At 40.1% G+C, this 16,126-nt stretch overlaps 1 protein-coding gene across 3 annotated transcripts in view; it reads left to right on the top strand.

Moving 5' to 3' along the window:
* Positions 1–11,657, top strand: part of TMPO (thymopoietin) — a 42,204-nt gene extending 30,547 nt beyond the window's left edge. For all 3 annotated transcript variants that reach the window (XM_039471999.2, XM_039471998.2, XM_039472000.2), the window contains one exon: positions 732–11,657. In XM_039471999.2, the coding sequence (XP_039327933.1) occupies positions 732–1,017 (286 nt within the window). In that variant the 3' untranslated portion in view covers positions 1,018–11,657. The remainder of the gene's footprint in view (positions 1–731) is intronic.
* Positions 11,658–16,126: the final 4,469 nt, after the last annotated feature.

The raw sequence follows: 16,126 nt of genomic DNA, 5'->3' as shown, positions 1-16,126 counted from the left end.
GTCTCAAACTCCTGACCTCATAATCTGCCTTGGCCTCCCAAAGTGCTGGGATCATAGGCATGAGTCACTGTGCCTGGCCTGTATATCTTAAATTTTAACTGAAAGAAACACAACCAAAACTGTGTTTTGTTTTTTCTCTTTACTCCTAAACATTAGCTTTGAAGAACCTTTAAGATGGCAGGTTTAGTGACTATCAATATTTTGAATATTATTTTCTAATAAAGAATGCATTTAACTTTTTTTTTTTTTTTTTTTTTTTGGAGACGGAGTCTTGCCTTCTCGCCCACAGTGGAGTGCAGGGGTGCAATCTCAGCTCATTACAACCTCTGCCTCCCAGGTTCAAGCAATTCTCCTGCCTCAGCCTCGTGAGTAGCTGGGATTACAGGCACCTGCCATTATGCCCGGCTAATTTCTGTAGAGACAGGGTTTCACTGTGTTGGCCAGGCTGGTCTTGAACTCCTAACCTCAGGTGATCCGCCCTCCTCAGCCTCTCAAAGTGCTGTGATTACAGGCGTGAGCCACTATGCCTGACCCATCTAACTTTTAAAATAGAAAATGTGTAGAAGTTTTAAATAGGCTGACTGACCTCACTGCTTTATATGTATCAATTTTCTACTGTTATGTCAGAGAATGTGCTTGGAATTAGGAGTGGCAGTGACATTTTATGTTATTTCTCTAAATCATGTCTTTATCTAAAATTATTTTTCTCTTCCTCCTTTCGCTCCCAACAGTGCTAGTTGCCGCAGACCGATCAAAGGGGCTGCAGGCCGGCCATTAGAACTCAGTGATTTCAGGATGGAGGAGTCTTTTTCATCTAAATATGTTCCTAAGTATGTTCCCTTGGCAGATGTCAAGTCAGAAAAGACAAAAAAGGGACGCTCCATTCCCGTGTGGATAAAAATTTTGCTGTTTGTTGTTGTGGTAGTTTTTTTGTTTTTGGTCTATCAAGCTATGGAGACCAACCAAGTAAATCCCTTCTCTCATTTTCTTTCTGTTAACGCTACAAAATCCAACTGAATGGTATCTCTTTGGCACAGTCAACTTGGTCTCCTATTTTTAATAACTGTGTTGAAAAACTTGTGTATGCTTGTTGACTCCAAGAACTAAAAATAATGTGATTTTGCCTCAATAAATGTAGTATTCCATTGAAAAGCAAACAAAATATATATAAATGGACTTCATTAAAATGTTTTTGAACTTTGGACTAATAGGAGATCACTTTGTGCCATGTGAATAATCTTTTTTAGCTCTGGAACTTTTTGTAGGCTTTATTTTTTTAATGTGGGCATATTATTTCATTTTTGAAAAAAATGTATATGTTTTTTGTGTATTTGGGAAACAAGAAGGGCAAAACATGGTAGTATAATGTGAAGCAACACATTTAAATACCTAGAATTCTTACAGAAAAGATTTTAAGAATTCTCTGCTGAATAAAAACTACAAACATGTGAAACAATGAAATTCAGTAAGAGGAAAAGTAACTTAGTTGTACTTTCTGTAACTGCAACAAAGTTTGATGGTGTTTATGAGGAAAAGTACAGCAATAATCTCTTCTGTAACCTTTATTAATAGTAATAATATTGTTGCAGCCCTATCATACTTTTTAAGACTTACAGTATCATGAAAGTCCTACTTCAGTAAGACCCATTTACATACAATTGATTTTTAGCAGAGATCATTTAGTGTAACATACACATATTTTAGAGAGTTGTTAGCTAGCTATATATGTTTTAAAAAGCTGTTAGCTAGCTGTAAGGCTATAATCAGTCAATCCAGTTTGCAACCAAAATATGTTTTGGATAAGTGTATTGTATGTTTGTTTAGAAGTTAGAAATTGTAAACACTGGTCTTATGTTTCATTTAGATTCATTGTTGCATTGTCTTGTTACCAAAAAGAAATTTTGCCAAGTTTTTTTGCCCTGTATTTCCCAGCATAATTTGATTAGAAAGTACAAAAAGGGCCGGGCATGGTGGCTCACACCTGTAATCCCAACATGTCAGGAGGCCCCCACAGAAGGATCACGAGATCAGGAGATTGAGACCATCCTGGCCAAAATGGTGAAATCCCGTCTCTACTAAAAATACAAAAAATTAGCTGGGCGTGGTGGCGTGCGCCTGTAGTCCCAGCTACTTGGTAGGCTGAGGCAGGAGAATCGCTCAAATCTGGGAGGTGGAGGTTGTAGTGAGCCAAGATCACGATACTGCACTCCAGGCTGGCAACAGAGCGAGACACTGTCTCAAAAAAAAGTACAAAAAGCCCTTGCTTTTATTTTACATCATACGCAGTAGTTAATAAAGTATGCTCTGAATAAGAGGTGGGCATTATGATTTTTTTGTTTCTAAATTTTTAAATTTTATTTTTGTGAGACGTCTCACACTTATCACCCAGGCTAGAGTTCAGTGGCACAATCACAGCTCAGTCCAACCTCTGCCTCTTGGGTTTAAGCAATTCTGCCTCAGCCTCTGAGTAGCTGGGATTACAGCTGCCTGCCACCATGCCCGGCTAATTTTTGTAGTTTTAGTAAAGATGAGGTTTTACCATGTTGGCTAGTCTGGTCTTGAACTCCTGACCTCAAGTGATCTATCCGCCTCGGCCTCCCAAAGTGCTGGGATTATAGGCATGAGCCACTCTGCCCAGCTGGCATTATGATTTGTGTACTCTTGAAATGGTTCTTTGTGGTTGATTTTTTTTTTTTTTTAAGCTGAAACTTACCTCATGAATAACCTGGTTACGTAAAGTAGTAGGTGATGAAAATTTCAATAAGACGTAAACATTTTAAACTGACTAATTTGAGTTTCAACTTTACAGTCATTGACCATAAAGCACACTAAAAATGTAAGTTATTTTTAAATATCATCTGAAATAAAGATACTTTTTAAAAAGGAAGAAGCTGAAAATGTATATTTAGACCAGCACACAATTTTGATTTCAGTTAGCCATATTCTGATATTTAGCTTTTATATATTTTGTACACATTTTCACATACTTTGCATTTGAGACCAGAAAGACTTGTAGGTCTTTCTGCAGAGTGAACAGGTCCTACAGAGTGAGTGGGAAGCTTACTACTAGATCAGAAATGTTTGCCTCTCGGAGTAAAAGTGTTTCTTTGAGATGAGCCATAGAAGAGACACCTTTTACTCAACTCTTCTTTGTTTTTAAACTTTGTTTCCCATATTGTTTTCAGTCTTTTGTTTATAATTAGAAATTGTGAGAAGCTTCATTTAGTGTTTAAAAATGTGGGGAGATAAATCAGACTTAACATGTATGTAAGATCAATTCACTTAAAAGTATGGTCCAAATCGCAAAAATAGGACCAGGTAAAACATGTAGTCATTTTTTAAAAACATGTACTTGGTCTTTTGTGTGTGTCTTTTTTATTCCATTAGAATAAATGTGTCCTTGATGTAAATGCAAAGCATTTCTTCCTGATTAAATTGTAGATGTAGACTTTACAATATAATTCAATAATAAAAAAGCAATTAACCTCTAATTTTGTCGTTGCAATAAATGATTTTCAGATAGCACAAACTATGATTTCTAGATAATAATTCTTATGTAGTACTTATGGATTACTTGGTTTTCTTGGTTTGTTCATATGTTTTACTTCTAATCGTAATCAGGTCCTCATTTGTTTAAAGGTAAGCAATGTGTAGCAATTATACTCGCAGAATGATGTTAGGAAGCTCTCCAAGGCACTCTCCCACTCTGCAGTATAGTGATGGCTACTTGTCAGTCTAGTTCCTTTTTCCTACAAGTTTTACTGTATTTACCTATGACCCTTATGATTGTTAGTCTTGCTTTGAGATTAAGCCAGTGTCACTGATACATCATGGAGCTGTGCTCACAAGATGAAAGTGCCATTCTGTCTCCATCATTCATGTGTCCCTAGAGGTGATTTTACTTAGAGTGTTTGTCAAGGTAGTATAGACACCATCATTAGAAAGCAAATCTCATCAAAGGCTTAAAACAACAGTAAGTTTTATTGCATACTTACCATGTGCTAGGGACTTTTCTGTGTGTTTAATATGTATTGTTTCACTCCAGCCTCATGATAGTCCTATGGAGTGGGCATTTTCTTAATTTCATTACAAATGAGAAAATTGATGGTTAGAGATGTTAAGAAATTTCATTCTGTTTGCATACAGCTGAGAAGTGATGGGTCTGGTTGCATATAATATGGCAGAGGGAACCTTAAAGACCAATTCTCCGTTTACATGCTTTAAACCAGTTTTTCTGCGTTCAGCCCTGCTCCTTTCACAACTTTGGTGGTATCTCTTAAGTTTTGAACCGCTGAAGGGTTCTTTTGGGTACAGTAGCTCACTCCTAGTTTTTTGTTTTTTGTTTTCTTTGAGGCAAGGTCTCACTTAATCTTTCTCTGTGGCTATTTAAATTTAAACCTTCTTCCCAGGCGTGGTGACTCATGCCTGTAATCCTAGCACTTTGGGAGACTGAGGTAGGTGGATCACCTGAGGTCAGCCTGGCCAACATGGTGAAACTTTGTCTCCACCAAGAATACAAAATTAGCTCAGGCAGATGGATCACCTGCGGTCAGGAGTTCGAGACCAGCCTTGCCAACATGGCAAGACAACCTTACTAGCTAGTGTGGTGGTGGGTGCCTGTAGTCCCAGCTACTCAGGAGGCTGAGGCAGAAGTATCACCTGAATCTGGGAGGTAGAGGTAGCAGCTGAGATCATGCCACTGCACTCCAGCCTGGGCAAAAGAGTGAATCTTCATCTCAAAATAAATAACAAGTAAATAATAAATTTAAGCCTCCTTTAATTTTGCTAATTTGTTTTATGTTTCTTAATCTTTTTTTTTTTTTTTTTTTTGGGACAGTTTTGCTCTGTTGCCAAGGCTGGAGTGCAGTGGTGCCATCTTGGCTCACTGCAACCTCTTCCTCCTGGATTCAGACAAGTCTCTTGTTTCAGCCTCCTGAGTAGCTGGGGCTATAGCTGCACCACCATGCCCAGCTAATTTTTGTATTTTAGTAGAGACGGTTTCACCATGTTGGTCAGGCTTGTCTTGAACTCCTGATCTCAGTTGAACCTCCCAAAGTGCTGGGATTACAAGCATGAGCCACCATGCCAGGCCTAATCTCTCTCTTTTTTAAATCTTCCAAACAGCTTTTTTGAAGTATCTTTTGTTGTCTCACTCTACCTTTGTCATTTGTGTTAAACACTTTTTTAATTATCAGTATTCAAGTCTCAGTAGAAAGAGGCTATAAGCCCGTGGTCAGCCTGTCACCTTGGTCACTGAGAGCTTTTCAGAATTCACATATCCTTTTCCCCAAAGATTTGGGTGGAAAGTAGAGGAGCAGACAGGGTTTGAGTGCAAGGGGACTCCATGTATTCTGTTAAGCTCTCCTGATTATGGAATCATTAGTTGAACTGACAACCTTTATACTATATTTACAGTGCTTTTAAATGGATTGAAATTTATTGGTTACCAAATTTTGCCACTTAATGCAACAGGCGTCCTCTGTGAGAAGTACAATATGTAGTTAACGGTGCATGGCTGCAGTTTTAGAATTTTTTTTGAACTTATGTTGAGGCATTCTTTGGGAAAGTTGCTTTTTAAAAGCATTTGATGCTGGGTATGGTGGCTCATGCCTGTAATCCCAGCACTTTGGGAGACTGAGGCAGGCAGATCACCTGAGGTCAGCCTGGCCAACATGGTGAAACTTTGTCTCTACCAAGAATACAAAATTAGCCGGGTGTAGTGATGCATGCCTGCAGCCCCAGCTACTCAGGAGACTGAGGCAGGAGAATCGCTTGAACCTGGGAGGCGGAGGTTGCAGTGAGCCAGGATCACGCCATTGCACTGTATTCTGGATGACGAGCAAAACTCCATCTCAAAAATAATAAAATTAAAACATATTGACTATTCCATTAAGTACTAACCATGTAGCAATTTAATTATTACTATTAATTGTTCATTATATTGAGAGAAACTAATAATGATCTTACAGTCGAAGAACTAAAACTGCTTATTTGGAATAAATCAAAGCTGATTATAAAAATTCAGTCCTGACAATAGACCACTAATGACTTTATTGTCCAGAAATTAACACATTAGTCTTGTGAATACATTTTCTTTCTTTTTGGAGGAAGGGGATGTAAGCCTTTAGCAGTTATAAAAGCATTTCCAACTTATGATGAATTTATTGGGACATATACCTCATCATAAGTTGAGCATCTGTACATGGCATGCCACGGATGGACCCAGCAGACGTAATGTTGAATGGAGCAAGCCTAGGATAAAGTAGTGCATTATTCCATTCAAAATTCCTAATGTAGAAAGGCAAAAATAGTCTGTGGCTATAGAAGTCAGAATAGTAGATATATTTGAGGAGGAGTGACTGTTAACTGAGTATGAGAGATTCTTGGAAGATGCTAGAAATGTTTGTGTCTTGACTAGGTGTGGTGGCTTAAGCCTGTATTCCCAGCTCTTGGGAGGCCAAAGCAAGGTAATCACTTAAGCCCAGAATACGAAACCAGCCTGGTTAACATAACAAGACCCTCTTTCTATATTTTTTTGTAGGAAAAATACAGGTGTGGTGCTACATGCCTATAGTGCCAGCTACTCAGGAGAAGACTCTATCTTAAAAAAGAAAGAAAGAAAATTACCCAAACTGAAGCAGAGAGGGGAAAAGGCTGAAAATAACCTGAACAAAGCCTCAGTAAACTGTGGAACACTATCTAGCAGTCTTTCATAGATGGTAATACAAGGGGAGGAGAGAAAGTGTTTTAAGAAATGGCTGGAAATTTAAGTTTTGCAAAACTAAGCAACTAGAGAAAACCGTACACAAGACATAGGTAAACAGCAGTCTACTCAGTAATAGTGCAAGCCAGAGAGTAATGAAACTTTTTTTTTTTTTTTTTTTTTTTTGAGATGGAGTCTGGCTCTGTCACCCAGGCTGGAGTGCAGTGCAGTGGCAGCATCCTGGCTCTCTGCAACCTCTGCCTCCTGGGTTCTTGCCATTTTCCTGCCTCAGCCTTCCAAGTAACTGGGACTACAGGCACATGCCACCATGCCTGGCTAATTTTTTCTATTTTAGTAGAGGTGAGGTTTCACCATGTTGCCTAGGCTGGTCTCAAACTCCTGAGCTCAAGCAGTCCACCCACCTTGGCCCCAAAGTGCCGGGATCACAGGTGTGAGCCACTGTGCCCAGCCAGTGAAACATCTTTAAAGTGATGAAATACCGCTGTAGATAACCAGCAAAAATATCCTTCAAAGTAAACGTATCTTCAGATAAAACTACCAGTGGAGGCCAGACATCATGGCTCACGCTTGTAATCCCACCACTTTGGGAGGCCAAGGGGGGCGGATCATGAGGTCAGGTGTGGTGGTGCACGTCTGTAGTCCCAGCTACTCCAGAGGCTGAGGTAGGAAAATTGATTGAACCAAGAAGGTAGAGGTTGCAGTGAGCCGAGATCACTGAGTATGCTCCAGCCTGAGCAACAGAGCATCCATTTCAAAAAGGAAACAAGAATGTACCAGTGGAAAAGAATAACTAGATTTAAAACTGGAACTACACAAAGGAATGAAGAGTGCCAGAGATGGTAAATTTATGGGTAAAGATTTTGTTGGATTTTTTTGTTTGTTTGTTTGCTTTTTTTGAGATGGAGTCTCGCTCTGTCGCCCAGGCTGGAGTACAGTGGCACAATCTCGATTCACTGCAATCTCCGCCTCTTGGCGGAGATTTAAGCAATTCTGCCTCAGCCTCTCAGGTAGCTGGGACTTCAAGCTTGTGTCATCACACCCAGCTAATTTTTTGTATTTTTAGTGGAGACGAAATTTCACCATGCTGGCCAGGATGGTCACAACCTCCTGACCTCGTGATCGGCTTGCCTTGGCCTCCCAAAGTGCTGGTATTAACAGGCATGAGCCACAGTGGCGAGTCTCGAACTATCTTAGGTTAGGAATTGTCTGTATATCATTGTATTATAAGTGGTCCATAGCAGGAGTGTCCAATCTTTGGCTTCTCTGGGCCACACTTGTAGAAGAATTGTCTTGGGCCACACATAATTACACTGGCGCTAACGATAGCTGATGAGCTTAAAAGATAATCATGGCTGAACACGGTGGCTCACACCTGTAATCCCAGCACTTTGGGAGGCTGAGGTGGGTGGATCACCTAAGGTCAGGAGTTCAAGATCAGCCTGGCCAACATAGCGAAACCCCATCTCTACTAAAAAAATTTTTTTAAATGAGCCATGTGTGGTGGCAGTCACCTGTAATTCCAGCTACTCAGGAGACTGAGGCAAGAGAATTGCTTGAACCCAGTAGTCAGAGGTTGCAATGAGCCGAAATGGTGCCATTGCACTCCAGCCTGGGTGACCAGACTTTGTCTCAAAAAACAAAACAAAACAAAAAGATTGCAGAAACAATCTCATGTTTTAAGAAAGTTTATGGTACATTAATACCAAATAAAGTAGGCTTTAAGGAAAGTAGTATTACTGTAGATTTTTAAAAAGACATTCATAAAGGGTCAGCTTATATAGAAGACAAAATCCTAAATGTTTATGCACCCAATAACAAAACTTCCCAATACATGAAGCAAATCATGACAGAATCAAAAGGAGACATAGACAAATACTGAAGTCTAGTTGGAGATTTCAACACTTTTCTTTCAGTAACTGGCATAACAAAAATTGAGCAAGGTTATAAAAGACATTAACAATACTTTCAACTGATTTGACCTAGTTGACATCTATAGAATGCTGCATCCAATGACAGCAGAAAACACATTGTTTTCAAGGGTACATTGGAGCATTCATAAGGATATAATTTAAGTAATGTCTCAAAGTCTCAGAACTGAAACAAACTACATACTTTCTCATCAGAATAGAATTAAAACTCAAAAAAATATATTTGGAAAATCCTCAAATATTTGGAAATTAACATCATTAGATCCATGGATCAAAGAAATCACAAGGGCAAGTATTTTGAACCAAATGAAAATGCAGATTCAACATAACCACATATATCTGTACACACAGAATATTTGCATTATGTAGATCTGCCAAAGAACTTGTATTCAGAATATATAAAAATTGGCAGGGTGCTGGGATTACAGGCTTTGGGAAAAGAAAAGTTAGTTTCAGATGTATTGTCCTTAAAATTGGAAAGATAAAGCAATAAATATTTTGGAAGAGAGCATAGGAGAAGAATATCTTCATAAACTTTGAGTAGGTAAAACTTTATTAAATGTTTTTGAAAAGCAGTAGCTGTAATCAAAATAGTTCATATATGGGACCATATATAGTAAAATTAAAAACTTCTGGACCAGGCACAGTGGTTCACACCTGTAATCCCAGCACTTTGAGAAGCCAAGGTGGGCAGGTCACAAGGTCAAGAGATGGAGACCATCCTGGCCAACATGGAGAAACTCTGTCTCTACTAAAAATACAAAAAATTAGCTGGCCGTGGTGGCGCATGCCTGTAGTCCCAGCTACTTGGGAGACTGAGGCAGGAGAATTGCTTGAACCAGGGAGGCAGAGGTTACAGTGAGCTGAGATGGGGCCACTGTACTCCAGCCTCCCAACAGAGCAAGACTCCATCTCCAAAAAGAAATACTTCTGTTCACCAAAAGACATCACTGAAAGAGTGGAAAGGCAAACCAAAGAGTGGGAGAAAATAATTGCTATACGTGGGTCTGACAAAGCACTCATATCCAAAATATATAAAGACCTACAAACTGATTTAAAAAAAAAAAGACTAATAGAAAAGTGATCCAAAACTGAAAAATTTCACAAAACTGGATGCCTAAATGTTCGACCATTACACACTCATCAGCCTGCTAAAATTTAAATCATGCAGTAGCCAAAGAGCATGTGGGGCGGGCATGCCTGTAATCCCAGCACTTTGGGCAGCTGAGGTAGGTGGATCATTTGAGGTCAGGAGTTTGAGACCAGCCTGGCCAGGCAGCTGAGGTGAGCGGATCATTTGAGGTCAGGAGTTTGAGACCAGCCTGGCCAACATGCCGAAACCCTGTCTGTACTAAAAATAGCAAAAATTCAGCCGGACGCTTTGGCAGGTGCCTGTAGTCTCGGCTACTTGGGAGGCTGAGGCTGGAGAATTGCTTGAACCCGGGAGGCAGAGGTTGCAGTGAGCTGAGATCGTGCCACTGCACTCCAGCCTGGACCACAGAGTGAGACTTTGTCTCAAAAAACAAACCAACCAAAAAAAGAGCATGTGGAATACTGGGGATACCCAGGTGGAGTGGTGGAAGTATAAATTGGAACAACTCTGAAAAGCGGTCTGACATATATGTTGAGTATAGCTGTATCCAACAATTGAGTAATACCATGCCTAGGTAGACACCCTAGGTAAACTTTTATTTTTTCTTTTTGAGATAGTTTTGCTTTTTCTCCCAGACTGGAGTGCAGTGGTGCCATTTCAGCTCATTGCAACCTCCACCTTCCAGGTTCAAACGATTCTCCTGCCTCGGTCTCTTGAATAGGTGGGACTACAGGCTGGCCACCACCACACCTGGCTAATTTTTTATATTTTTAGTAGAGATGGGTTTTTGCTGCGTTGGCCAGGCTAGTCTCGAATTCCTGGACTCAAGTGATCTGCCCACCTCAGCCTCCCAAAGTGCTGGGAGCCACCACGCCCAACCTCTAGGTAAACTCTTAAACCTGCAGACAAGAACCCATGTAAAAGTTTATAGCAGTACTGTTCATAGTTAGCAAAAGCCAGACATTTAATAAAACTTCCCATCAGCAGTAAAATGGATATATATATGAATGAATGATATATGCAATGTGTGAATTGCTGCTACACAGCATGGATGAATTTCATGATGTTCAGTAATATATGCAAGTTAAAAGTAATACATTATATGATTTAAATTCAAGTTGAAAATAGGTAAAATTATAGTGTTTGAGGATGTGTACTTAAGTGTTAAAAGTATAAAGAAAAGAAAAGAATTACCAAAAAAAATCAGAATGCTGACAACCTGGGAAAAGGAGGGGATTGTGATCAGGAAAGGACGTGGAAGGAAGAACTGGGTATAGTGTTGTGTTTCTTGAGCAGGGTGGTGGTGAAGTAAGTGTTGCTTCATGGTCTTGAAATTGTATACTAAATTAGCCAGGCATGGTGGCACACACCAGTAGTCTCAGCTACTTGGGAGGCTAAGGCAGGAAAATTATTTGAACCCAGGAGGCAGAGGAGCAGTGAGCCGAGATTGCACCACTGCACTCCAGCCTGAGACCCTGTCTCCAAAACAAACAGACAAACAAAAACAAACAAAGGTGAGTGGTTTCTTACCTGAATAGCAAAAACAATCTTGAAAAAGAACAGGCTGGGCGCAGTGGTGCACGCCTATAATCCCAGCACTTTGGGAGGCCTAGGCGGGTGGATTACAAGGTCAGGAGATAGAGACCATCCTGGCTAACATGATGAAACCCTGTCTCTACTAAAAATACAAAAAATTAGCCAGGTGTGGTGGCACATACCTGTAGTCCCAGCTATTTGGGAGGCATGAACCCAGGAGGCGGAGGTGGCAGTGAGCCTGCATCGCACCACTGCACTCCAGCCTGGGTGACAGAGCCAGATTCGGTCTAAAAAAAAAGAACAAAGTTGGAGGTCTCACACTTTCTGATTTTTTTTTTTTTTTTTTTTTTTGAGACTGTCTTTGTCTCCTAAGCTAGAGTGCAGTGGTGTGATCTCAGCTCACTGCAACCTCTGCCTCCCAGGTTCAAGTGATTCTCCCATCTCAGCCTCCTGAGCTGGGACTACAGGCTTGTGCCACCAATGCCCAGCTAATTTTTTTGTCTTTTTTTTTTTTTTTTTGAGACTGAGTCTCACTGTTGCCCAGGCTGGAGTGCAATGGTGTAATCTCAGCTCACTGCACCTCTGCCTCCCAGGTTCAAATGATTTTCCTGCCTCAGTCTCTTGATTGGCTGGGATTGCAGACACCCACCACCACGCCCAGTTAGTTTTTGTATTTTTAGTACAGATGGGTTTTCACCATGTTGGTCAGGCCAGTCTCAAACTTCTGTCCTCAGGTAATCTACTTGCCTTGACTTCCCAAAGTGCTGGGATTATGGGCATAAACCACCATGCCTGGACACACTTTCTGATTTTAAAACATATCACAAAGCTATAACAATCAAAACAGTGTGATACTGGCATAAAGACAGACATATAGACTAATGGAATAAAATACAGAATCCAGAAATAATCCCTAGCATATATGGTCAAATAATTTTCATTAAGTGTGCCAAGACTGCTTATGGGGAAAGAACAATCTCCTCAACTAATGATGCTGGGAAATTGGACATCCACATGTAAAAGAATGAAGGTAGACTGTTTTCTTACACCATGTACAAAATTTAACTCTAAATAGATTAAGAAGGCCAGGCAAGATGGCTCATGCCTGTAATTCCAGTGCTTTGGGAGGCTGAGGCAGAAGGATCTTTTGAGCCCAGGAGTTTAAGACCAGCTTGGGCAACATAGTGAAACCTCATCTCTACAAAAAATAAAGAAAATTAGCCAGGCCTGGTGGCACATGTCTGTAGTCACAGTTATTCGGGATGTTGAGGTGGGAGAATCAAGTGATCACATCTGGGAGGTCAAGGCTGCATTCCTTGACAGAGCAAGATCCTGTCTCAAAAAAAAAAAAAAAAAAAAAAAAAATTAAGGACCTAACCATAACACCTAAAACAATAAAACTCTTAGAAGCAAACATAAGGGGAAAGCTTCATGACACTGAATTTGGCAATGATTTTTTTTGATATGACATCAAAAGCATAGTTAACAAAAGCTAAAATAGGCTGGGCACGTTGACTCACTCCTGTAATCCCAGCAGTTTGGGAGGCTGAGGTGGGCCTCCCAACATCGGAAGTTCAGCCTGGCCAACATGCTGAAACCCTGTCTCTATTAAAAAGACAAAAAATTAGCCAGGCATGGTGGTGCACACCTGTATTCCCAACTACTCTGAAGGCTGAGGCAGGAGAATCACTTGAACCCTGGAGGCAGAGGTTGTAGTGAGGGGAGAGCATGCCATTGCACTCCAGCCTGGGCAACAGAGCAAGACTCCATCTCAAAAACAAAAAAAAAAAAAACAAAAAACAAAAGCTAAAATAGGCAAATAGAGCTACATCAAACTTAAAAACATCTGAGCATCAAAAGACAACCTATGGAATGGGAGAAACATGTCTAGAATATATAAAGAACTCCTGCAATTCAACAACAAAAAATCCAAACAAACTAATTTAAAAATAGGCCAAAGACTTAAGTAAACATTTCTCCAAGGAAAATAGACAAAGGACCAATAAGCTTATGAAAAGATGCCCAACATCATTAATCATCAGAGAAATGTGAATCAAAACTACAATGCAGTATCACCTCATACCTATTAGGACTATTGAAAAAACAGAAAATAACAAGTATTGGCAAGGATGTGAGAAATTGGAACCTTTACGCACTGCTGGTGGGAATGTAAAATGGAATAGCTGTTATGGAAAACAGTATGGAGGTTCCTAAAAAAAATTTAAAGTAGAATTGTCATATGATCCAGCAAACACACTTCTGCATGTATATACAAAAGAATTGAAATCAGGCCGGGTGTGGCGGCTCACTCCTGTAATCCCAGCACTTTGGGAGACCAAGGCGGGCAGATCACCTGAAGTCAGGAGTTCAAGACCAGCCTGGCCAAGATGGTGAAACCCCCGTCTTTAAAAAAAAATTTTTTTAAAGAAAAAGGAAAAGAAAAAAAATTGAAATCAGAATCTGACAGAGATATTTATACATCTATTTCTTCTTTCTTTCCTTCCTTTCTTCCTTCCTTTCCTTTCCTTTTTCTGGCTTAGTTTCATATACATATACATATACATATACATATACATATACATATACATATATGCAGTTTTTTAAATCCACTCATTGATTGATGGACATTGGGGTTGGTTGCACATCTATTCTCATAGCAACATTATTCACAATAGTCAAGAGGTGGAAGCAACCCAAATGTTCACTAAATAAAGAAAATAGCCTTGAAAAGGAAGGAAATTGTGTCATGTGCTATAACCTGGATGAATCTTGAGTACATTATGCTAAAGGCAATAAGCCAGCTACAAAAAGTCAAATACTGTATGACTCCATTTAATTTGAGGTTATCAGAAGTACCTGTAGACAGAAAGAAGACTGGTGGTTTCTGGGGGGACAGGAAAAATGGGAAGCTACTGTTAAATGCATGTAGAATTTAAAGATTTTGTTTTTTGTTTTGATGGTGTTTTACTCTGCAACCCAGGCTGGAGTGCAGTGGCATGATCATAGCTCATTGCAGCCTCGAACCCTTGGGCTGAAGCAATCCACCCACATCAGCCTCTCTAGTAGCTGAGATTACAAGCACATGCCACCATACCAGGCTAATTTTTGTATTTTTTTGTAGAGATGGTGGGGTAGGGGGTGGTCTCGCTGTATTTCCCAGACTCATCTCAAACTCCTGAGCTCAAGTTATCCTCCCACCTCAGCCTCCCAAAACGCCAGGATTACAGGCATGACCACTGTGCCTAATTTTAAATTTTCAGTTTTGAAAGATGAACAAGTTCTGAAGTTATTTGTGTCTGATTCTATGAATTTTAAATGTATATCATAAGTAAAATGAACAGGGCAAGCATAGAAGATGTTATGTAAATATCCTCATAGTTATTTTTTGTTAATTGTGGAATCTTTGTTCTAGTTATAAATAGTATACAATATTTTCAAACTTTATCTGTTTTTTTATTTTTTATTGTGTCCCCAAAATCATGTCTCTTATAATCTTGTGGGTTGTTGTTGTTGTTGTTGTTGTTGTTGTTGTTTGAGACGGAATCTCCCTCTATCTTCCAGGCTGGAGTGCAATGGCCCCAGCATCAGCTCATTACAACCTCTGTCTCCCAGGTTCAAACAGTCTCCAGCCTCCCGAGTAGCTGGGATTACAGGAGCCTGCCACCATGCCCAGCTAGTTTTTGTATTTTTACTAGAGACTGGGTTTCGCCATGTTGGCCAGGATGGTCTCGATCTATTGACCTGGTGATCCACCTGCCTCGGCCTCCCAAAGTACTGGGATTACAGGTGTGAGCCACCACTCACAGCCAATCCTGTGTATTTTTAAACATGTTGCTCCTTATAATTTCAACTGTAAACATCTCAAAAGATGCAGAAAAACTATTCAATAAAATTCAACACTGTTCATTATTTTAAAACAAAACAAACTTTTGTAGTCTAGCACTAAAAGGGAAGGTCCTTAATTGAGAAACAGTAACTATTAAAAAAGTTTGATTGGCCGGGCATGATGGCTCATGCCTGTAATCTCAGCACTTTGGGAGGCCAAGGTAGGAAGATCATCTGAAGTCAGGAGCTCAAGACCAGACTGGCCAACATGGTGAAACCCCATCTCTACTAAAAAAATACAAATATTAGCAACCCAAAGTAACTATTTTTAGACTCCAGTGTCAAGTGTTGTAGTAAGTACTAATCCAGCTAAAACAAGGACAGTGAGAACCCCAAACATGTTGCACAATAAGAATTAATAAGCAGATTTTGGTTAGGCCATTTACATCAGGATTTTAAAAATAATGCCTAGTCATATAGCCACAAGCTGGTATTCCAGCCGTTGAGTTTAAATGATTTTAGAAAAAGAGTACACTAGATGTCGCTGTGAAGCTCAGTGTAGTTTGTGATAGTTCTACTACGAGAGAGTCAAATAGTCTGTCATTTGTTATTAAAATGTGAGTTGTGCCGGACGCGGAGGCTCACTCCTATAATCTCAGCACTTTGGGAGGATGAGGTGCGCTGATCACCTGAGGTCAGGAGTTCAAGACCAGCCTGACCAATATGGTGAAACCCCATCTTTAAAAATAAAATAAAGTAAAATGTGAGTTGCTGGCTGGGCACAGTGCCTCGTGCCTGTGATTCCAGCACTTTAGGAAGCTGAGGTGGGTGGATCGCTTGAGCTCAGGAGTTTTAGACCAACTTGGGCAACATGGCAAACCCTATCTCAACCGAAAATACAAAAATTAGCTGGGCATGGTGTTAGGCATCTGTGGTCCCAACTACTCAGGAGGCTGAGGTGGGAGGATCACCAGAGCCTGGGAAGTGGAGGTTGCAGTGACCTGTGATTGTGTCACTGCA

Source organism: Saimiri boliviensis, chromosome 7 (genome assembly GCF_048565385.1).
Source record: "Saimiri boliviensis isolate mSaiBol1 chromosome 7, mSaiBol1.pri, whole genome shotgun sequence".
In the NCBI taxonomy this organism is placed as follows: domain Eukaryota; kingdom Metazoa; phylum Chordata; class Mammalia; order Primates; family Cebidae; genus Saimiri; species Saimiri boliviensis.
The sequence above is the reverse complement of the archived record's forward strand: the minus strand, read 5'-3'. Positions and strand labels throughout refer to the sequence as shown.